This window comes from Chenopodium album, chromosome 9 (genome assembly GCF_948465745.1).
Source record: "Chenopodium album chromosome 9, dcCheAlbu1.1, whole genome shotgun sequence".
Classification (NCBI taxonomy): Eukaryota; Viridiplantae; Streptophyta; class Magnoliopsida; order Caryophyllales; family Amaranthaceae; genus Chenopodium; species Chenopodium album.
Window position 1 is genome coordinate 63,712,571 of NC_137842.1, and position 22,572 is coordinate 63,735,142.

Consider the following 22,572-nt stretch of genomic DNA (forward strand, 5'->3'; position numbering starts at 1 on the left):
TTAAAGCTTAAAGATGACGCAATAGTTTTAGCGGTCAAATATATAATCAGCTTAACCTTTTTAAAACGAACAAAGTTTAATTTTTGAGAGACAATATGCTTTGTACAATTTATCAAAAAGGGAATAAAACCAAACAAAATAGAATAACTAAAATGAATAAAATTCAAAAGTGTTAATCATGAAAGGGGAGTTCATTATTCAAAATATATAAATAAATAAATAAAGTGGAGTTCATTTAAATACGAATCTAATTTGGCAATGACAATAACTTAGCTAAAATAAATTGCTCAGTCAAAAGCTTATATGATATGACAAACTAATTTGAATTAAAGTTGCTCTATATTTTATGTTAATAAAATTTATACTAAAAGGACGTGTCACTTAAAAACAGGAGTATATCCCCTAAGACCCAAAGTCGAGAGGGAAACAACCCAAATCGTATCTTGATCTAACCCTACCAGCAGGTATGAAAATGCATGTCACTTGATTTGCAACCTTTTGTATGTAAATATGTAATAAAAATCGCAAGGGGATTAATACAAATTTCTCCTCGACTCTAACGCGATAATTATTAATTACCCCCTTGACCTGGAGAAGTGCAGTAACGTTGCGCCTGCACTCCCTCTCTATTTCTATTCCACAAACCACAACAATTTCAATCTTCTTCTGTGATTTGAGGGAGAAGGAGAAGGGGAAGATGTCACTGACAAATGTAAAAATGTCGGAAGAAGTGTGGTTAACTTGCGTAACCCACGCATTTTCAACCGAAACAGAAGAGATCATGGGTCTTCTTCTTGGAGACATTGAGGTTTAGTCTCTCTCTTTTGACTCTTTCTGTAATTTTTGTCCAGATTTGGTTAATGGGTATTGAATTTTGGTTATTTTAAGGTTTATTTTCATTGTTTTTGATGAAAGTTATGTTCTTGCAGTCTGGGTGTTTTTTTTGTTCATGGGTTTCCTTAATTTTGTCATTTTCATTTCAATTTGTTTATTTGATGTTAATCTTTTAGCATGATGAAAGATGTAATTTTGTTCTGAATTTAAGAATTTAAAGGTTGGATTTTTGTTGTTTTTTCCAATGTGTAAGAAATAATTTGGTTTAGGGTTTGAAATTTGTTGAATTTTGGGTGTAAGTTAGGTTAGGGTGGGTTTACTATTTGGGGTTTACCATTTCTCATCAATAAGGCAGAATTGGTTGTTTAATTTGGGCAGAATATGAAATTAGTGAGAGAGTTCTTTGAAATTTGAAAACAAAATTAAAAAGGTGGCAAAATTTCCCTTTTGGTTTAGTACTCGCCACATCTTTTGTTGTCAGATTTTCAGTATACTGATGCCGTGATGGTAACTTAACAATTTCAGTGCTCGAGAGGTGGAAAAACAACAGCTTTGATATGGGGCGCAGCACCGCAGACTCGGTCTGATAGGAGGAAGGACAGAGTGGAAACTAACCCTGAACAGTTGGCTGCCGCATCAGCTATGGCAGAAATATCCTTTGTTTTTGTTTTGTGTATGTTCAGCTAACGTCTTTAAATCCCTTTACTTTGTGTGGGGCTGTGAGCCTGTGAGTGATGAAGGAAGTTTCTCTTCATAAATTTGGTAGGTTAGGCAAAGTTAATTGGATTTTTAAAGATTGCAAAAGTAACAAATGGGAAATGAGTGCATTGAAAGAATATAAATCTACAGCCACCTGTGTAATCTTGTAAACATCTACACATGAGTGAACTTTGAAGTTTCAGATTTTTGAAAAATGTGCATGGAATTTTGGACGATTTGTGTAATTAACTAAATAGCACAGAATGAGCGCTTCAACTGGAAGACGAACAAGAGTGATTGGATGGTATCATTCTCATCCTCATATAACTGTACTTCCATCGCATGTTGGTAAGTATGGAATTGTGACAATTGTTACTTTCATTGTTGCTGTGGCCATAAGGGGCAGGAGCCAACCAATTCGACTCCTTGTCTATAGCTCTATACAAATCAGTGGTTTTTGGGTGCACATAATCTAGGTGTGGGACATTTATTAGGTATTGGTTATACTACATATATTCTGCATATCCAATAAAAAATATATATATTAATAAAAACTTTAAATTTAGTGACATGTCATCTCCTCCCTACCTCTTCAGATTAAAATACCACCAAAAACCACTCTCTGTAAATCCTGCCTACTATGGGTCTGGGATTAAGGCTAAGTAGTTATCTCTTTAATATACTTACCATTTTAGGCTATAATCTAATTAGGTGTAGTTTTCTTGTCGCTCTCAATCTTGTTGAGTAATGTAATTCTTATTCTCTGCATGCATTACATCTCAATGTAATTGAAAATTTATTTTTATCTGCTTTGGAATACAAATTTTGGATTCTATTGACGTTTTAGGCTTTGCCTCTGGTAATGAATTGCTTAGTCTAATGCTGTGGTGGCTGAGATGATAATATTTGGTTGATTGAATTATTTTTAACATTCAAATGCACACACACATATGCAATGTACGTACGTATATGCATATAAATTTTTTGTTTTTCAGAAAGGTGAGGTTGTTTGACTAATCTCTGCTGCATTCTATGGCCAATTTCTAGTAATTCAAATTCCAAACCGAAGTATATATTGCGCTCTAAGATTGGATAAACTCTGTGTTTGTCTTACTTTGTCCCGTGAATTGACATTGACTACCCTCTGCAGATGTGCGTACTCAGGCAATGTATCAGCTTTTAGATTCAGGTTTCATCGGGCTTATATTTTCATGTTTTAATGAAGATGCTTATAAGGTTTGTGTCAATAATCAAAAAAAAAACTTTAAACCCTTATTCTTGCACTTTTGTTGGAGCAATTTGTGAATTTTGTTGGCCAATATTCAGGTTGGAAGAATTCAAGCCATTGCATTCCAATCTTTAGATGGGAAGCAGAGTTACAATTCTAGGCCTATGACTATATCTCCTGTACAGAAAAATAACATTATAGATGTTGAATCATCTTTGAGTTCTGATGATGCATCAAAGTTAGGCTCTGGGAAGGGTGAAAAACCTGAACAGGACACAGGTGATTCAAGAACTGCTGCAACTAAGGTTAGACACAGAGTTGGGTATTTTCATTCAAACATGATGCCTTAGTGAATGACTTGCAATGAAAATGTTACATAGTTGCTGTCATAAGTGATGTTAAGGCATAATCTATGCTAGGCTTTGCACTATTCTTTAATGGATGCTCTGGGCAAGCTCTTTTGTTATTATGCACTTCAATACAAGTGTGCTGCAGTTTTCTTTTTCCACATGCTCAATCACTGAAAGATTAGTCTCCAGGGCTTCATCATTTTGGTTGTTATGAGATCTTGATCACAAGTGGATTTTATATATCCCCTGTATATAATTTATCGCATAATCTTTTATTTGTTTATAGTCCATTCCTTTGAGTTGTTCTTACCTTCAGCTTTTTATTACCCTTGTTAGTAACAATTGTTTACTTTCTTCTTCTTCTTCTGATATATATCTATGGTACTTCTTTTTGATGTGAATGACCTTTGATTTTGGAAGGATTATCTTGTGAGCTTATTCTTAAATGAAGGATTTACGAAAGTGCAAAGAAATTTGTTTTATATGAATGCCAATAGTAGTTGCTGCTGGTGCTTGTGTCAATAAAACATATAAGTTTACTCTCATTCTATTTTGATTATGTATTTTCCTCATGTATGTCCTGCAACTCCTGTCACTTGACTGAAGTTGCGTATCAGGAAGTCAACTAGATGCTTCTTCTGTAATTAGGAAGTTTTTTGAGCTCCTCTTTCAATGGGTGTTATTTTAAAGTTTATCAACTTGCTGAAATTTTAATCCCCCTCCACCTCTTTGGAACATCTATATATTAAGTTTCTATATGACATGCATTTAGAAATTCTGCACTTATTACATGTGGAAGTAGCACCTTTTGGAAGAGAAGTGGTTTCAGTTTGTCATGTGTGTGACAGTGAATATATTATGACTAGCATGGGTTTATATGAAATGTTGTGTTGAAAATCCATGTGTACGTAATTCTGGTGGACCTAGCAAAGGATGGAAAAAAGTACGCTGGCAAAAGGAGCATTGTCTTGAATATAAGAGGGATATTGATTTGACAAAATTGGCAGTTGAAACTTATTCTAAAGAAGGATTAATGAGGGTTCCTATGAAGGCTATAATTTGTAGTTTATGATACTTTTTAACAATGGTTTGTGAGGAATGGTTTAACTTTGAATTACACACATTAAAGTAATCGACACTCAATCGGTCAATTGTGGTGTTTGTACTTCCATCTCCATGAGATGAGTGTTTCTCTTTCTCTTTAAGGCTTGAACGTGTAAGAATATATTCCCTCTTCTAGTGTGTGACATGTCAGAGAGCCTTTTTTGAGTTTTTTTTTGGGTTGTCTTGATTCGACTTAATAGCATGACCTCCTTTGTGCAAATCTGTGTTGTGATTTTTATCAATTATCTTAAAATCTAGATGAGTTGGAACCAGAATAAAGATAAATGGGTCTCTTAAAGAACATCAATCTATAACTTTTTGTTGGGGTAGGTATAAGGGTAATTTTTCTTAATTTTTTATGATGCTTCTTTTGCTACATTCTAAACTCCCTGTTTGTCTACCTTTGAATGATTAATGTTAAAAAAAATTGAAATGTAGGCAGCTTCTTTATCCATTTATATGAAAATTTCAGGGCTCTGATAGAATAGGAGGGAAATTTCACCCTGACAGCGTCAGTAATGCTTTTGGTGACATTGATCCCATGGATATGTCTGATGGCATGCAAGAAGCAATGCATCGCTCTCATTTGGAAATGAGGTATATATGAGTACGTGCTCATCCTTTCTCTAGTGTTTTATCTCATATCTTCTACAATACCAATTCTCTATATAGTGCTGGCACCATTATTAAAGAATTTATTTTCCCAGAGCAGTACTGTGGTATGCATCTTTTTCTATTACACTATTATGCTCTGCAGACATGCAGTATTTGGTTTTCAGTTGCCTATCAATTGATTCTGTTTCTGAAAGACTTGTTCTAGTATTGTTATAGCTAGGGAAATGGGAGGTGTTTGCGCTGTCCATACAAAGAAAGTATAGGATTGACAGTGGTAGGAGATGCAGAGGGGACAGAGAAGGAAGGGGGGGGGGGGGGGGTCGTTGTTGTCATGCTACTGTGCTGTTGTTTTAGCAGCTCTGGTGGGTGAATGAGAATTTGGTGTTTAGAGTCAATTTTCCAGTTTCAGATATTGACGTGATTAGTTGTAAAAGTGTGTTTTTCTAATCAATATATCATGTCATTCTTTTGACAGCAATTTCTGTTGTCATGACTTGTTGAGCTTTACCATACATCTTTTATTTATTATTTTTTTAAGAGTATGATGAGAGTAAGCGCGCCTAGGCGCCTAGCAGCTTGTAAAATTTGCCAATCTTTGTGTAGAGAAACTTCAAAAGAGACATCATTTCTTGCCCTGTTTATATTTTGAAAGAAATAACTTTATTTCACATTTATTCAAACAATTTAACTTTTTGGGGGTCTCTGAAGTTTTATATAATGGCAAATTTAGGATGGAGAGTGCATGTGGTTTTGAAGTTTCTGCAGCTAGTAGATATCGTACAGATTGGGGATAATAAGGTTGGGGATTGAAATGTATTCTTGCAAGTTTTGTTGTATTGATTGTTTTGGATTAATGAGAAAAAAGGTGGAAATTGCAAAACTGTTTTGAGAAGCTCTCTTCAAAATTTATAATTACGTATTTCTTAGGGAGTTGGTATTTTCATGTGCACAATTGTGTCAGGTTATAGGTTGTACAAGCTAGTAGGCTATTACTTGATGTTTCTAAAGTTATTTTCCTTGCCTGCATTGGTAGTGGAGCAGAGTATATCCGGAAAGAAATCCCTCTTGACGTTCTTCCTGCATCTTCCCTTCTCAAGCTAGATTCACCTTTGGCCTCCTTTACGGATTTGCAGCGTGTGTTGTATGAAGAGGAGAAGGCTGCTTATAACCAAGCGATATCCCAGAATATGAGGTAAACTTCTGATGGCTTCTTTTTTCTTTCCTTCTTACAGGGCATTTCTAAATTTCCTCTAATAGGTTGTTATTGTATAAAAACTTCTATAAAGGGATGGCAAGTTGCATCCGCTTACTTTCATTCATCATACATCAACATATCAAGCTTCAATGTGCAAGTTAATGGAATACTGGTGAGTAAGCTGATATTCAGGAGTACCTTTATTCTGGTCGTAAATTTTGTATATTCACTTGATACTATATATTGCAGCCTTACTCCTGCTATTGAGGCTCTTGAAGATCATCTCCGAGAAAATGAACTTCGGGTAATATTATTTTCCTCCCCACCTCTTCATCCATTGCTCTTTCTTACTTGAAACTAATAATGAAGCTTTGCCTATGAAGTTGGGGATGTTGACTGAAGAAGCAAAAGTTCTGGAGGCTGGGACTGAGGGCACAGTAGGATCTCCTCTTCGAGTTGATGGATATCGAGGCAGTCCTGCTCGTGCTCATAGTTTTGGTGAATCTATGAATGCAAGAAGTCCTGCTCCTGCTAGTCCAAGTAGCAGGAGTAGAAAGGGTTTTTGAAAATCCAACAGTAGAAAAGGTTTCGTTGAGTTTTTGAAGGTGATGCTTGCTCAAGATAGGTTTTGGGTTGGAGGATAAATGTATAATTTCACTATCATACTTCCCCATTTCGGTGATGTGCAGCTTATTGAAGCAATGCTCTGTAGCAAGGTTGTGTTATATAGATAGTGTCTTGTAAATGTTGATGAATCAAGCAATGAATGCAATTGTTTGTTTTTTTTTTTTTTTAGGAATTGTTTAATGGAGTAGAGCCACATCTTTTGGACTTATATCATTCATAATTTCACTTTAGTTCAGTTTAACTCTTTAAGTCTAGTTTCATTTAGCTCAACTTAGCTCCATTCATTCTGTATGTTTCCGATTGCCAAATCCATAACTCCGTACATTAAAAAAAAAAAAAAAAAAAAAAAAATAATCAAATACTCCCCCCGCAAACAGTTATCTGCAACAACTGTACCTTTTACGGACTCCTAGACAAAACTTTAAGGGAAGTTTAATTACATTTTGGTGTGTTTAATTAAGTGTTATATTGGAGGGAAAGAAGAGAGAGAAAGTGGTCCAACTTGATTTACTTTATGCATGTGGGTACTTTTGAGTGGGAAAATGGAGAGAGAAAGTGGTCCACTCAATTGTTTAGGGCGGAAATCTGTCACCAAAATGTAGAGGGAATGTACTTTTCCCTCTAATTTTTTTCATGTGAAAAATTGAAAATTTCAGATTTCCACCAAAACTTTGAAAATTTTCAAATTTCACCAACTTTTCACACATTCATTCACACTTTCAGCAAGTTTAAAACAATTCAAGTGCCATATAAAAGGGCACCTACCATAGAGTTAGCAATAAATACAGACCATAAGAATTCAGTTTCTTCCAAAACAAACCCCCATCAAATCCTAACATAATTAGTCCAAAATATACACTGCCTAAACTAAGATTAGTCCTAAACTAAGGGCAGCAGTAGGGTTCCGCTTCTTTGAGGTCTTCACAAAAAACTTCAGCAAAAAAAAAACTTCATCACCTTCATTCACCATCTGCAAAAAAAAAGAGAGGGGACCACACACATGGAAGAATATTTTGATCAGGATTTTTTTGATATAAAACAACTACTCAACGGGGACTATATCAGTACATGAAAGCATGGAAGAAGACTTCAGTGAAGGGGATAACAGTGACCAGGAAGGGGACAACACTGATGAGGAACATCAGACACAAGCACAGCCAACAAGCAGAAAGCAACTTAGTGTTGATACAAAAAGGCAACTGGTAGATGATTTTCTACTCAACATGCATGAGGGGGAACTCAAAAGGGGATTTTTGTCATACATTGCAAGAAAGTATGGAATTCACAGAAGCACATCATAAAGGGTCTGGAAATTTGTTAAGGACAACATAGCTCAAGGGAATGTAATTGACGTCAGAAGCAGAAAACTGGGCAAAACTGGTCCAAAACCTAGGGACATATCAGATGAGTTCTTGCAATCTGTGCCTTTGTACAAAAGGACAACAGAGAGGAGCTATGCAGCTGCTCTCAAAATCTCCCATGAATTTCTCCACAAGCTAAAGAAAAAGGGCAGATTAAGAATACATACAGCAGCAAACCATCCAGCACTCACATCTAATCACAAAGTGGCAAGGCTGAAGTGGGCACTGGGGCACATTCATCCCATTCCAGCAGTTGGAAATCCAACTTTTATTGACATGCAACAGGATATTCACATTGATGAGAAATGGTTCTACATGAACCCTGAAACTAGGAGGTTCTATCTTTTACCAAAGGAAGAAAACCCATACAGATGTCAGCAATCAAAGAGGTATAAAATCAAAGCAATGTTCATGGGGGTCATTGGCAAACCATTGTATGACAGCAATGGGAACATGCTACATGATGGGAAGTTTGGTATTTTCCCATTCATCTACCAACAGAGGGCAAAGAAGAAAAGCAAGAACAGAGATGCAGGGGTATTGGAAACTAAGGCAACAGAGAGTGTGAACAAGGAAGAAATCAGGAAGATGTTGTTGAACAATGTTATACCAGCAATCAAAAGACAATGGCATCCAAGTCTTCCTAAAGATATTAACATCCAATGGGACAATGCAAGGCCTCATCAGATTCCTATGGATGAGGAATTCAATGCAGCATGCACATCTGATGGGTTCAACATTCAAATGAAATATCAACCAGCACAGTCACCAGACCTTAATGTGCTTGATTTGGGACTCTTTAAGGTCATACAGTCATTACAATATCAATCATTCCCCCACCAAAATTGAGGAATTAATAGAGAAAGTCTATGAGGCTTATGAGTGGTTTGATCCCATACTGAACAAGTACACATGGATCACTTTGCAAGGGGTGATGTAGATGATTCTGGAAAAGGAAGGGGGCAACAACTTCAATCCACCACATATGGGTAAGAAGAGGTTGGACAACCTAGGTATGCTTCCTAAACTGTTGGAATGTGATAAGGGACTCATTCAACAAGCAGTGCACCACCTCAACACACTTTTCATTGAAGTTAATCAAGACATTCCAGACAATACTCAGCTGGAGGTGGATGCAGATTAGGGACAAGGGAAGAACACCATTCAAGCAAGGCATGACTTCCACACATAACCAAACAAGTGATCAAAACAAGTTTTTTGACAATGTAAGCAACTGTATTTTGTTTATGCTTAGACTGATTTGGTTATGTGTATTTTGCTAGATTAAATTTTCAAATTTAAGGCAGTCATGTGATGAATGGGTATGATCAAAAACTTTTTGAGTTGTAAAATATTGTGCTGAAATGAATTAAGTATGGATTGACATAGTTTGTTTATATTCCATCAGTTAGGTTACTTTGTTTTCATTGGAATGGTGTAAGGTGGATACCTCAACAACAACTGTGAACCACACTTGTTGGAGCAAAGCCCCCTAACGCATTCAAGTCAAAGTGAGTCCCTTCATCATTTGGAAGTTGTGCATTAAGACATGAATCATAGGGGGACTCAAACATTCATAGCACACCAACACAGTTGCAAGAACTAAAGGCATCAATTCAATAGGACTATGTAGGCACCAACACATGCCTCATCATGCATCAAACTACCATTCCCTTGGCCATTATGGGAATGATTCAACAAGCAGAAACCAAACACACTTCACAAAGCCTAATTCACCATCACATTGAACAAAAGCTACTACAAAACAACACCATAAATACAGCAAACCATACCACATGTTGAGAGCAAGGTTAAACCATCATCATAGAAGCAACATAATATAAGCAACATATGTCAAAGCACTCAACACACACACAAGGTAAAACCAGCATCATATAAGCACCATATATCATAGCATCAACTCAATCACCAACAATGAGTACTAGAGACTGCCATAAACCATAAACTAACATAAGGGACTCAATAAGCTAGCCAAAAAATGTTCAAAATTAACCAGCATATGCAACAACATTAAAAACCAAAATTAGGGTTTAGAAATAGTTATGCTGCGCAGATCAGTTGTTGGGAGGGAAATCATTAGGGTACTTGGCCCTAAGGACAACCAAATAGTCAGGGTCCCAGTCGCTGTAGTCCCGGTTGAAGACAGATCTGACTCTTTTCTTCCCCGGTGAGTTGGAGGAAGACGCAGTGGACTTCAGGGACTCAGGCAAGACCCTCCCCCCATACACAGGAGAGTCAGGGAGCACCACAACCTCTACAGGGGGCTGCGCAACTTGAACCTCAACACAGTCAGAGTCATCAGCAGATTTCTCGACCACCGCTAGAGCGTTGGAAGTGCCATCATCACCCTCCTCAACATTGTTGAGGCCCATCTCCCCACCCGATGCATCTTTCAAGCCTAGATCTGGCCCCTCCCCCTCCATAGAAGCCTCCTTCTTCTGCTCCTCTTCGTCGCTGGACACGTACTCTGACAGTTTCGCTCCGATTTTTCCTCGAACGTATCTCCGGAAGTACGATGTGCAACGGCAAACTGGTTTAAGTTGACCACTACCTCGCTGCAGCTTATAAAGTGTAGATCCCTCAGATATACGAGCAGGGGTGTCGTTTCGAGGGGACTCATTTGGATTTGGGTTCATTTTCGAAGAGGGAGCAGAGAAAATTTGGAGTTAGGGTTTCGCAGGAGAGAGAACAGGAGAGAGATCAGGAGAGAGAGTGAGAAAATGAAAGTGAAACGAGGGGTTTTTATGAAGTTCTGGAGATTTCTCCAGAATTGATGAAGGAGGCATCGTAATCGAGAGAAATTCAATGAAGAACATTGAATGATGCAGTTGGGAGATGAGAGGGTGTGGATGTGAGAGAGTGTGGGGGTGTTAATTTTTGGTGGGAATCATTAGAGTGTAATAGATGATTATGATGTAATTAAAACAAGTTACACAACATTAAATTTAAAAAGTAAGGGTAAATCAGTCTTTTACCACTTACATTATTACTATAAAAGGAAACAAAAAAATTTGTTGCACATAATGGAAGCAACCATTTTTGGCAAATGTTGCAGATAATTGTGGGTGGAGGGAGTATAACGAGTCTTTACCGTTTTGCCCTTTGTGCATAATACTATAAAATCTCATTTCTACTCAATAACCTTGCTCAGTAGTTGAGGGTGTGTTGGACCAATCTTGGAGGAAAACATGTTTTATCAATATCCCTTACTATCATAGTGTTGTATTGAAACACATTGCCACAATTGGATTTCAATGTCAAATTAGAGTTTAATATACGTTAATGTATTTTTATACGTTTAATCGAAGTAATATCTATTGCACGAGCCACGATGTCAAAACTAATATTTATTACATAGGATCTTGCTAACGAACGCCCCCGGGACGTTGGATAAACATTTAAAATAATACCTAAAGTGGTATTAATTTGGAAAAGTATGACAAAATCATGCGTCGATCAGTGTAATTAATGTTCATTTTAATTTAATCTTTCTACTTTTAGGTAGTTTATCCAACGCCCCCGGTACGTTCGTTAGCTTTTGCCTATTACATATTATACCAATAATTTATATACAAACGCCTACCAACATACTCGTATTATAAAATTTGCTTGTTATAAATGAATAATTAAAACAAAATCAGGTGAACTAATTCCAACAGATTTCCTCAAAAGCTAGCATATAGTTGAGTAATTTTGGTTTGACCATAATTTTTATTTATACACACTAGTCCGAACTTTTTTACTTTGTATTCATAGCTCCATAGGGTTCTTCATCCTACCTATCTACTCCCTCCGTTTTTAAATACTTGCTTTATTTTTTATTTTAAACTGTTTTTAAATACATATGCTATTTTCTTATTTGGAAAACTTTTGCAATATTTAATCATTTATCTCAACTAGTTGACCTAATATAAAATATATTTTATAATTTTTTTTGTTCTTCCACCTATTTCGCTACCTCAACATTTAATTACTTTCTCCTAAGATTTCGCGTAAGGAGAAATGAAGTAAGTATTTAAAAAGGTAGTGAGTACTCGTTTAAATAGGGAATAAAATATTGGTATTTCAATCACAGCAAATTAATTCCATAAAAAAACGGCTAAACCTGAGCTCTGCAGCTTTTGGGTTTCATGCGCTTTCACTCTCTCCACCAGTTTCTCTCTCCTACTTTCTCTCTCTAACTACTTCGAATCACTGCCATGGCTGCCAGTAAGTCCCTCTTTCTCTCTCCTCTTTCAATCAAACCCTTCAATTTCAATCAAGTTTGCATCTTTCTGCTGTGATCATCACTTTCCCTTGTGTTTATATACCCATTGTCTTGTTATGGTTGTTGATTTTGCTCTTAATTTTATGAAATTTGGTTTATGGGTTCTGTTGAATAATGCTTATAAATTAGTGGGTGAATTAGATTTAATTTTATCACGCCCTATAAATTTGATTTATTGTATTCTTATCTATATTGCATGATTTTTGTTGTTGTATTGTTTGCATCGAAATTGTGTTTCAATCGAATGAAAAAAATAAATTGTTTCTTGAAAATTATTCAATTGAATTTGGTAAGTTCTATCATGCTGTTGGAATTGGAAATGGAGCTGGAATTGAAAGGCCTGAACATAGTAAACGTTTCTGTAGTTTAGTTACTTAAATGTTGGTCTTCTATTATTTTTCTTCATGTAGGGATTGTAAATTTAATTAGTAGATTGACATTGTCACTAATTAAGTCTAATTTCATATATTGTTAGTTGATTCTATGAGCCGAGTTCGTTAGATGTTTGCATTTGGTGTTAGTATGAAAATCTTTGAGAAAAAAATTAACCAATGGATATTAGTTTTTACCTGCTTGGTTGTGTGAAAAATTAGAATGACATGAAGGTTATTTACATGGCTTAGTGTTGTATGTCGTAGTATGCTTTGGCAAATGTTGGATCAACATGGCTTTTATATACCGAAGGGGATGATGTACTTTAATATTTAACAAGTGCCTTGCTACTTACTTGGCAAGTGGCAACTGAACCATACAATAAATCTGACCCGAACCTAACCTGTTGACCCAAATTGCCACCCCTATGCAACAAGGCATAATTTGTAACCTTTTGAACATGTTTGTGATCGGGTAGCATTGAAAACTCGATAAATAGTTTATTTGCAATTTTGGCTTGCTACTGTTCCATCACCTCTTATTCCCACCGAAGATGAAACCTTGTCTTTCCATTATCCCATGGAAGTCAGTATGTGTTTGGAAGATATCAATCCTATTATAAGCTCATCAAATCACAAATTTATCTTTTGCCTGATTTCAGGTAGCTTAGGTATTTCAAACACACAAATTTTGAGCTCGAAGCTTAACTACAGGAGCAGCTTATCTTTGACATCCTTCCCACGTGTTATTCGAGCTGGAAGTAGGCCAAAGTCATGGAAGCAATCAGGTTTAAAAATGTCACAAACTTCACATAAAGAATTAATTATATGCCGTGCTCAAGCATCATTGACCACTGAAAGTAAGTGATAACAGAATCCTTTTTATCCTTTGTTACTTGTTCTTTACTTTTGCTACTATTACAGGCTTGCGGCTAACGCTATAGTTTTAACTTGAAATCATATCATCAATTTTATCATTGCTGTTGCAATGCATGTGTAGTCCGAAACAGCTTCTCTCCCTGGATTTATTTTCGTTTGTCTTCTGGTATTGCTTATTTATTCTTGGTCTAATAATTCTGCAACTGAGATAAAGATGTAGTAATAGTATGGTGTGTAGGTGCTCTAGGCTAGTAGGCCCTTCTCCAATGCCACATATGTCAACTTCTTGATGCTTGATAACTCTCTTCAGTCTGTGAGTAAAAAATTTTGCACAAAAATTCTGGGAATTACATAAATATCATGCAAATGAAGATATAGAATAGTGTCTTACTGTCTTATGAGTTTATGAGAGGAAAGGATGGGTAAAGTCAAATTTTTAGCTGTATGATTTACTGCAGATTTTCTTTTTATATGAAAAGGGTAACCTGTGTTTCTTCCAGTATTATTACAGGAATTTCTAAGGTGGTAATGGTGTGGACAGGTACCATAACCTCAATGGCACTATGATAAGTTTGAAAATATGTTCACCATGAATGAAACCCAAAACATAAGAAAATCCAAAACTTTAGTTGCAGCATTTGGAGTTTTCTTAAATAACAAGAGACCTAGTGTAAAATTGTGGGCTATGTTACATTAGTATTAATTGTAAACTATTTTTTCCATGAGGAGTTTGTTGATTAGCAAATTAATTTGACAAGATATATCAATATAAGGGTGCTAATTTGTTTGATGCTGATAGTCTCAAATTCTCATGTTATATGAACCAGTTAAGTTTGAATTCTCCAGAAAAAGAAAGTAATTATTGGAAAACTTTTTGTCTGTCTGTCTAGATATCTAACCTGCATTTGCTGGGAAGGAATAAAACTATGAAAGAGAAAAGGAAATACTATGGAATCTCCTTATAGGTATCCTTTTCACCATACCTGCACGTTTTTCACACTGTCATATGAATGTTTATATAGGTGAGCCAGCTACTTCAACGTTAGAAGAGGGAGAAGAGCAAACTAACCTTTCTGGTCCGGTTAGCCAGCTTATTCCAAATTCAGACGAGGTTATATTCATTTCTAAGTCTTATTAAGTTTAACCAAATTCTTTATCATTTATTGTTCAGAAAAGGTGGATTCAGCTCAATGCCTTCTTATTTATTTTTGCTGGTAGAACTTTCATGCCTTGATGTATGACTCTTGGTCCATTTTCTAATATTTTGGAACTTGGTATATGTGCATCCAGAGAGGGAAGTCCCTCATGGACATTGCATCGGTTTCTTGATTCTGTGAGTCATTCACATGATTCTTACCTGTTTAAAATAAATGCATTCTGTCAGAGTACTTGCCACACCTTTCAAGTCTGCGATTGAATGTGAATTATTTTATATGATGTTTCAGAGGCTGAACAAAATTAGACTGTTAATAATGTTTGTGAGTTTCAATTTGATATCCTTTTACCTGGTAACCTATATTAAAATTTGTTGGGAATTCTATATACTGTATTGTATTCTGAGTATTGTGGGATTTGGTGTAGACAAGCTAGCAAAATAATCATATTTTTTTTTGTATTATGGTTATTGAGAAATTGATTTTCCTTGGTTAATTTCTATCTCTGCCTTTTCTGTTTTTACCTTCTAAATCCCCTTTCTGACCTGTGCTCTTATTTCTTACCCTCCTTTTCTATCTGAGCTTTATTTATCCGTTGATTAAAAGTTAAGTAAAATTTTATGCTTTTCCCCCCTCTATCTAGGTGAAATTACTGCTGACAGAAATATGCGATACAACATCAATTGCAGAATTTGAACTGAAAGTAAGTTTCCTTTGTTCCTTTATATTTTAATTTACCTTTCTCATATTGATAAGAAATAGGATGATATGGAATCACATTGCTTTTTGGACCATGGATAGTTGGTACATGGAAATACAATTTTATTCGTTAGTTATGATTCCAATAATGCTGGATTTGAAACATTTTTTTTTGATGGCAAAGCATGATACTTTTGGATTTCTTCTAATTCTATCAAAAAAGTGTTGAAAGATGAATTTGATTCTAATTCCTAAAATTAATTTGTGCTTATCAGTGGAGCTAATACATTTTCTTTAGAGTGTATCCTGTAGGTTAAGCCTATTTTTGTTTTAAACTTGAATACATGTTGGGTGCTGGTAGTGTACAGTTGTTTGGGCGCTGGTAGTGTACAATTGTTTTTGCGGTTACTCTTGTGTGTAGAATATCTTGAAAACTCAGCTCATCATGAATGTTGAAAATCTCACTTTCGAGCTGTAGCAACTTCATACCAATTTTCCATTTAGCTGGCAAACTTGGCATTTTCAAACGTCAAATTTTTGAAAAAATATATTTCTGGACTCAATTATGGTTATCTCAGAATTAAATGAAGATTTGAAAGTTTTAAAGGCCATAATTATGCTACCTTAAGCCATCTGGATTAATAAAGACTTTCAATCCCACAGAATAGCTCCATTAATTTGGTCATTGGCATGCTGCAACCAATTTCAGTGACAACATCAAGTGTTGCTGGACTTTAGTTGTGGAATCTCATTTTAGATTGCAACACTTTTTGGAATGGCTCCAGGATTCTTTATCACAGATAGTGCTGAGATACCTGTTGATGCTTAAATATTTTCAAGGGATGGGGTACAGTTTAAGCTAAATAGTAATTGGAGTTGCATGTTCAATTTACATACTTGATTACTTTTTTTGCAATTATCTTTAACCTGTTCTAGGCCTCGTTTGGCAGTACGTGGAATATTTGTAAATGATGTTAGTATCTATAAAAAAATATGTGTTAGTTTACACTAGGATATTTACAAATATTTATAATAATTTTATCTAAGGTCAAGTTTTTGTGTAAACGCAAATCATCTTCACATTTCTAATAGCTTTAACGTTCTTGCAAGATTAGCTTAATGGTTTTCACCTCCATGTGACAAGGGAGTTGTCTAAGGCTGTTGACCTTCCACCTCTGCCTCCATCTGGTTCAGCTTCTATGAGTTCAAACACAGCAGTAGAGGCACCTTCTTTGAATGGTCCAGTCTCGCCATCGTCACTAGCCATCACCAAGGCTGAGCCTCTAGACATTGTTGCTGACACCTTGCTTGAGAGAGCGGCAAATGAAGGGTTGGTAATAATTCAATCTCCAAAGGTAAAAATCCTCATATATATTGTCTCAGTGTCTCTAGTTTAAAGATAATTAGAGTAGCAATTTTAAAGCCATTGATGATGCAGGTAGGGTTTTTCCGGAGATCTCGAACCATAAAAGGAAAGCGTGCACCTCCAGCTTGCAAAGAGGTAGATTATTTCATCCCTTGCCTAATCCACTCTTAATTCTTGTGATTGTCCCATTTTTGTGGAGCCTCTTTGGGTTTGTTAGAAAGGGAGAGGAAACATGGAGGTTTCCATTTAGGTGCTATCTTATGCTGTTACTCCTACAATCCTGCTATGAGGCCAAGTTTTCATCTTTTTAATGTTTGTCGAAGGGTCGATGTATTTGAAGTTTACTGTATGTCATGGATGGTCTTAATGTCTTATGCTGACATCAGTTGCCAAGTTATTCATCATGTACTCATGTCATGTGTTGGTTCTATATTTATACTCTATAATTTGCTGTTTCACTGAGGCTACTTGATTTGATTTTGGAGAAGGAATGATTTTTCAGAACTCGAAAGTCTATGAAAATTCACATAAATGTTCAAGACATATCTTTGTTATGGTGTTATGGACCATGTTATCAGCTTAACATTCTCTATCTGCTATATGAGTTTCTAACATTTATTTTTGACATAAACAGAAGCAGGTCGTGAAGGAGGGGCAAGTGATTTGTTACATTGAGCAGCTAGGTGGCGAGATACCAGTTGAGGTATTTGATTTACTCTTCAGAATATGCTGTTATTTATTTACTTTCTGTTTTTTTGGTACTTCGTATAATTCATCGAAGATGGTTGATTTCTCTTAGCAAATTGTGAATGCTCGGTGTTTGTAGATTCTGGCTATTAGCAAATTTTGTGCACTTGAGAAAGCAACATCTAATTTTCCATCTTTCATAGCAACATCTAATTTTCCAATTTCATCATTCCAATTGCAGTCAGATATATCTGGTGAAGTCACAAAGATCCTATGCAAGGATGGCGGTACGCTCATCAAAATTTTCTGCTATGCTTGATAAGCATTAAAGTGATTTTTTACTCAGTATTATTTCCTTTTGCTCCTGCTAATCTTAGTTTTTCAACAGAACCTGTGGGATATGGTGATGCTATAATTGCGATCCTCCCATCTTTTCCTGGGATAAAGAAGCTACAACTGGAAGGATAACACGCCTCATTTCTATCCGTTGGTTGAAACAGGAGCACAGAGCATTGATGCCTCAAAATCTGTTTGCTTTGCCTCCAGGAAACCAATGTTTAACTTTATTTTAAATGTAATTATTTTACAGGGTTATTGGATTTTCCAGTAGTATTTCCAGCCCATTTTGGTTGGGATTGCATAAAGCTGTTTATCCTTTTCACCTTCTGTAATTATACTCTCCATTTTTCTTCAAACTAGATTGTTTTGGAACTATTTCCCGAGGACAACAGACTCTGCTGGACTCAGCTCTAACGCCTCTAAGTCTAACTGGATTCCGCTAGTCAACAACTTAATACAGACAACACGAAAGTTGCAAGCTCTCACCATGTTATTTACACTTGCAAGCACAGAGAACACGAAAGTTGCGAGCTCTCATTTTGTTATTTGACACTTGCGAACATACAGAAAACATGAAATTCGCGAGCTCCCATTCTGTTATTTATACTAGCAAGCATACTGAAAACATAAAGTTGTATATATATATCCTATTTCCAGAATACTAAAAAACTTTTTTCAGGGGTAACTTCTGATGTTTCATAGTAAGCTTGTGTGAAACAATCTAAGAGACTTGAAAGAGTTTGCAAAATAGCCAATGAATTTTAGATCATGGACTTGTTACTTAAGGCATATACATAGTATATACGTTACATTGGTACGTATATCAGAAAGGCTATGAGGCTCATATATTGAATTTACAAAGGAATGAAGAAACTGTCCAGCATGCTATGTGCTTATTTTACAAACAGCAAATAAGTACTTTTTCTCCGAAACATACAAAATAGTACCAAATGGAGTGAATCATTGCATTTGCATAAAATTGTTACTTATAAGGCATCATTGCCCTAGGGTGTCTTTTTGGATGCGTTTGCTTTTACTTCAGTCTCTTCACCTTCAACTGATGACGAAAATTTACGACGTTCCTCTGAAGTAGCAGTTATAACAGGCATCCATACATCAGCAGTACTACTCAATAGAGATTTTACTTGAGGATCTGTTGATGAAATCATCTTATCCACTTCATCAAGCTTCGATGACAAATTATCCATTTTACTGGCCAGCTCCAACTGAGTGACACAAGCAACAGATGATGAGAATCAAGTACCTCAAACCCAATTTTGCAAGGAAAAAGTCCCAAGAGAAGGAAGATACCTCATCATCAGTATGTTGTTGAGATTGAGAAGGTACTTTTGTAACTTCTGATTTAAGAGCTTCTATTTTAGCACGTAAATCAACTTCTTCTTCATTTGATAATGACTCCACCTACACAGCAGGCAGCAATGAGTGATTTCGAAAGGGGAAAAAAAAAAATCCAACAATACAAATATTAGGGGACGGATTCACCGTAGAAGACAACTATTTCCTCCCAGAAAAAGATAATATAATAAAAGAAAAGGAACATGTTAACAAATTAAACCTTAAAAGCCAGCTGGAGAATGGCTTCAGAAAGCCGCAGATTAACAAAATAGAACTATTAGTTCCAAGTTACCAACTAAAGTTGTCCCATACTATAACTAGTGTCTTCAATTTGAATGCATGTGTTACACAGAGTACGCAACAAAGGAGTGATTCTCAATTATCATACCAAAGAGACACAACTCTTTCCTTATAAGGAAATAAAGAAAGTCCCAACTGGTATCAGTAAGAGGTATTACAGCACAGTGCTAAAGCGCAAGGTGCTGGCCTCTCTATTTTATCAAAATATTACAACTAACATTATCAAAGGCTTAAACAAATAAAGTGTACAAAACAAACAATTAAGGATTCTTTTCTGGCTAAAGAAGAGTGTGATGTCAAGCAAGCAGATGAAGAAACTCCAGTATGGAACTGTCTTCCAGTAGCCAGGAGAGAAATTTCACTGAAATAAGTTTATCACTCATAAGCCATGAGTAGTAAGGCACAGTACAACTTGTTGGTACTTTCTTCCATGCCAGCTAGGAGCAGCAGATCAGTGATTTGTTTCGTCAGAGTGAATCTGATCCCCAACAAATAAGAAGGGTACAAAAGATTCGACCCACTTCCTTTATCCTCACCTTATAGGACTTTTATTACTCACTAATTTCTTTTTTAACCTCAAACATAAGAATTACTGCAATTTCCAGCTAATTAACTGCATGGGTTGATTGTTGGACAAACAACGGATTCTGAATCTACACAACTACACATCCTCATGTATGATTCAAAGAGATGTGGAAAAAGGAACTAAAAAGAGCACTGAGAATGCCAAGGACGGCTGGCTTTATGCGTAGGTTTCAAGAAAAGGATAGAAACTTAAGTTACAGTTAAAGATTAACAGGAGCTAGCAGCTACAATCAGGGGAAGAACAGATAGAATATTACAATCATATAAAGTCACAATAGACCAAATAATTCCCTTTCAGGAATTCCTTAAATAAACTCAACTGACTTACTGAAGGTTTCATGATTTGGCTGTGGAAGCTACAAATATGGGCCAAAATTTTTATAGAATCGTTCTATTGTAATATACTTATACTCACCATAGCTTCTAATCTAATGAATTTTGTGAAACAAACTGGACAAAAGTAGGCTGGTCTAGGGACAAAGTATGCCTGAAAGATGCATTCTGTGACATCATGCAACTAGAGTAATTACGTAATTTAGGTGCAGAAGCTTGAACATGATCAAATTAGATGCAACAGCCCCATGGTCCCTTGTAGTATTTTGTTCAGAAACAATCATTAGATAGTGCTCTACAGCTGCAGCAAGGAGAAAAAAGTATACCCTGATTCCAAGTGAATTGCAGTCAAATGCTCTACCACTGAGCAATGGACCCGATTCCAAGTGAATTGGAACACTGTTTACGAGGGCCAAGATTCAACATAGAGGCTGGGTCATGGGGAAATTATTAAAAAAATGCTCTTCCGTGGCAACAAGGAACGATCAAAATTATGTTAACTGCTTAACTCCAAGCTAATTTAGACACTGCTCATACGGGAACCAAATGCTTGAAACAAAATGTTAAGTTTCCAGAGTTTCAGGTGATAAGCAGATAATAGCTTAACATTCAGCAAATTCAGCTTGTAAAATAAAAGGTTAATACTAGAATTTCAAACATGATTATTATACTTTTGAAGTGAGAAACTAGCGGGATTTTTAACCTAATTAGCCAAGACAAAATAGACATTAATCCCTTAATTCCAGCTCCCCATACATGCAAACAGCCCCAATGTTATATTGTCCATTTGGAATGAATATGTAATGTAGGGGATATAGGTATCACTCATGCCAAATTTAAGTAGATAAGAAACCGAGATATGATAAGAAAATAACTTTGTACATCATAAACCACAAAATTCGATACCAAAACTGAAGATTAAAATGACAAGAATAAGCACAAACCAATCCTCAAACCGAGTATCACCCACGAGATTGAACAAATCGAACAATCCCCACGAGCCAGTAACGACACAATTTCAATCCTAAGTAGTTTCCTATAATAGTTTGAGTTTATAGTTTGACTATTTCTGTTCAAATCTTAGTAACTCAAACTGCTCTCTCAGCCAATAGATCAAGCAAAACCCAGTCATTAGTTCTCTCGTTACCACAATAACCAGGTGCATTGATATTTTACATTGAAAAACTTCCTCTAATAAAAGATGTGAAATTTGAGTACAAAACATCAAAATCCAAAAGGGTTCTTTACATCTTCAATAACACCTAAATCCAACATGTTCTATCAACTAAATTACCCAAAACATTCTACAAAATTTAAAAGACCCAATTCAAAATTAATTGAATTCCATTAAATCTACAAATTGTAAGTACCCAATTCGAAATTAAGAGAATTTCAACAAAAACAAGGTAGATTGTAAGAGTTTAGCAAATTGACAGATGGAAAAGATTAATGGGGTATACCTCATTGAGGAGAGAAGAAAGAAGCTCAAAAAGCTGTTGAGACATAAATCCTCTAAAATCTTCTACCTTTTGAATCTGTTTCGTTAGTTGCTCCGATCACCTCTTCCAATTCGATCTCTGGTTTCTGATACACACCTAAAACAATCTGAATTTCAGTTTGTTAATTTCTATTTATTTATTTATTTTTTAAGGGATTTAGGCCCCGTTCACTCCACCTTAATTATCACCTCCGATTTTTTTAATTGTAACATTTTACCCCAAAATTGTAACTAAAAAAAATTGGAGGTAGTATTATTTTTTTTGACGGGATTTAGGTCCGCATAAAAGGTCTTATTTAATTTATCTTATTTTTACTTATTTTATAAAAAAATAAGTTCAAATCAGATCAGAAAAAATAAGTTAGATCATATCATTGATTTATGTGCAATTTTTTAGCGCTAAATATCTTTACTTTCATAATGAAAAAAAATAATAAAAATTACATATCAATAAAATACACATTATTACAAATATATCAAGATCCAATTTGATATATTTTTTCGTTACAGATTATCGTACACTTTAGGTCAAAGGGCATATTCACATTTACTGAATTGAACTGAACTGATTGGAGCTGAACTGAATATTTTTATATTTTATGAGAGAGAAAAATTAGGCATTGAATTGAACTGAACTGATTAGAGCTGAACTGAAATTAAGTGAATGTGAACAGACCCGAAGTCTGATCAAATTAGACAATAAG

The 22,572-nt window shown here is 35.6% G+C and overlaps 4 protein-coding genes across 4 annotated transcripts; 3 read left to right on the forward strand and 1 right to left on the reverse strand.

Moving 5' to 3' along the window:
• The first annotated feature begins 430 nt into the window (after positions 1 to 430).
• Positions 431 to 6,882, forward strand: LOC145558726 (uncharacterized). Its single transcript, XM_081620047.1, has 10 exons — positions 431 to 808; positions 1,360 to 1,485; positions 1,794 to 1,881; positions 2,684 to 2,769; positions 2,860 to 3,066; positions 4,688 to 4,812; positions 5,864 to 6,022; positions 6,117 to 6,197; positions 6,275 to 6,329; positions 6,409 to 6,882. Exons 1-10 carry the CDS (start codon positions 698 to 700, stop codon positions 6,589 to 6,591), a joined length of 1,221 nt encoding a protein of 406 aa, XP_081476173.1. The 5' UTR covers positions 431 to 697; the 3' UTR covers positions 6,592 to 6,882.
• An 846-nt stretch (positions 6,883 to 7,728) lies between these two features.
• Positions 7,729 to 9,157, forward strand: LOC145557918 (uncharacterized). Its single transcript, XM_081619095.1, has 3 exons — positions 7,729 to 7,854; positions 7,975 to 8,817; positions 8,954 to 9,157. Exons 1-3 carry the CDS (start codon positions 7,729 to 7,731, stop codon positions 9,155 to 9,157), a joined length of 1,173 nt encoding a protein of 390 aa, XP_081475221.1.
• Positions 9,158 to 12,106: 2,949 nt separating this feature from the next.
• Positions 12,107 to 18,171, forward strand: LOC145558727 (uncharacterized). The gene is made up of 9 exons (XM_081620048.1): positions 12,107 to 12,243; positions 13,335 to 13,532; positions 14,574 to 14,662; positions 15,349 to 15,408; positions 16,520 to 16,759; positions 16,843 to 16,905; positions 17,405 to 17,473; positions 17,699 to 17,744; positions 17,846 to 18,171. The coding sequence occupies exons 1-9, from the start codon at positions 12,234 to 12,236 to the stop codon at positions 17,923 to 17,925; spliced, it is 855 nt and encodes a 284-aa protein (XP_081476174.1). The 5' UTR covers positions 12,107 to 12,233; the 3' UTR covers positions 17,926 to 18,171.
• Positions 18,172 to 18,617: 446 nt separating this feature from the next.
• LOC145558728 (uncharacterized) lies at positions 18,618 to 21,987 on the reverse strand. The gene is made up of 3 exons (XM_081620050.1): positions 21,831 to 21,987; positions 19,108 to 19,218; positions 18,618 to 19,022 (listed from the first exon to the last, which is right to left on the reverse strand). Exons 1-3 carry the CDS (start codon positions 21,873 to 21,875, stop codon positions 18,801 to 18,803), a joined length of 378 nt encoding a protein of 125 aa, XP_081476176.1. The 5' UTR covers positions 21,876 to 21,987; the 3' UTR covers positions 18,618 to 18,800.
• Positions 21,988 to 22,572: the final 585 nt, after the last annotated feature.

Bases quoted from the DNA above. Each gene is read 5' to 3' on its own strand.
- LOC145558726 (XM_081620047.1), top strand. From the start codon at position 698: ATGTCACTGACAAATGTAAAAATGTCGGAAGAAGTGTGGTTAACTTGC. The intron at 3,067-4,687 runs GTTAGACACAGA...TGAAAATTTCAG, and splicing joins CAAGAACTGCTGCAACTAAG to GGCTCTGATAGAATAGGAGG. The intron at 6,330-6,408 runs GTAATATTATTT...TTGCCTATGAAG, and splicing joins TCCGAGAAAATGAACTTCGG to TTGGGGATGTTGACTGAAGA.
- LOC145557918 (XM_081619095.1), top strand. From the start codon at position 7,729: ATGGAAGAAGACTTCAGTGAAGGGGATAACAGTGACCAGGAAGGGGAC. The intron at 7,855-7,974 runs GTAGATGATTTT...AAATTTGTTAAG, and splicing joins TTGATACAAAAAGGCAACTG to GACAACATAGCTCAAGGGAA. The intron at 8,818-8,953 runs GTCATACAGTCA...GGGGTGATGTAG, and splicing joins TTGATTTGGGACTCTTTAAG to ATGATTCTGGAAAAGGAAGG.
- LOC145558727 (XM_081620048.1), top strand. The intron at 16,760-16,842 runs GTAAAAATCCTC...TTGATGATGCAG, and splicing joins TAATAATTCAATCTCCAAAG to GTAGGGTTTTTCCGGAGATC. The intron at 17,474-17,698 runs GTATTTGATTTA...TTCCAATTGCAG, and splicing joins GTGGCGAGATACCAGTTGAG to TCAGATATATCTGGTGAAGT.
- LOC145558728 (XM_081620050.1), bottom strand. From the start codon at position 21,875: ATGTCTCAACAGCTTTTTGAGCTTCTTTCTTCTCTCCTCAATGAG. The intron at 19,219-21,830 runs GTATACCCCATT...CCTGCTGTGTAG, and splicing joins TTTCTTCTCTCCTCAATGAG to GTGGAGTCATTATCAAATGA. The intron at 19,023-19,107 runs GTATCTTCCTTC...TGTGTCACTCAG, and splicing joins AACAACATACTGATGATGAG to TTGGAGCTGGCCAGTAAAAT.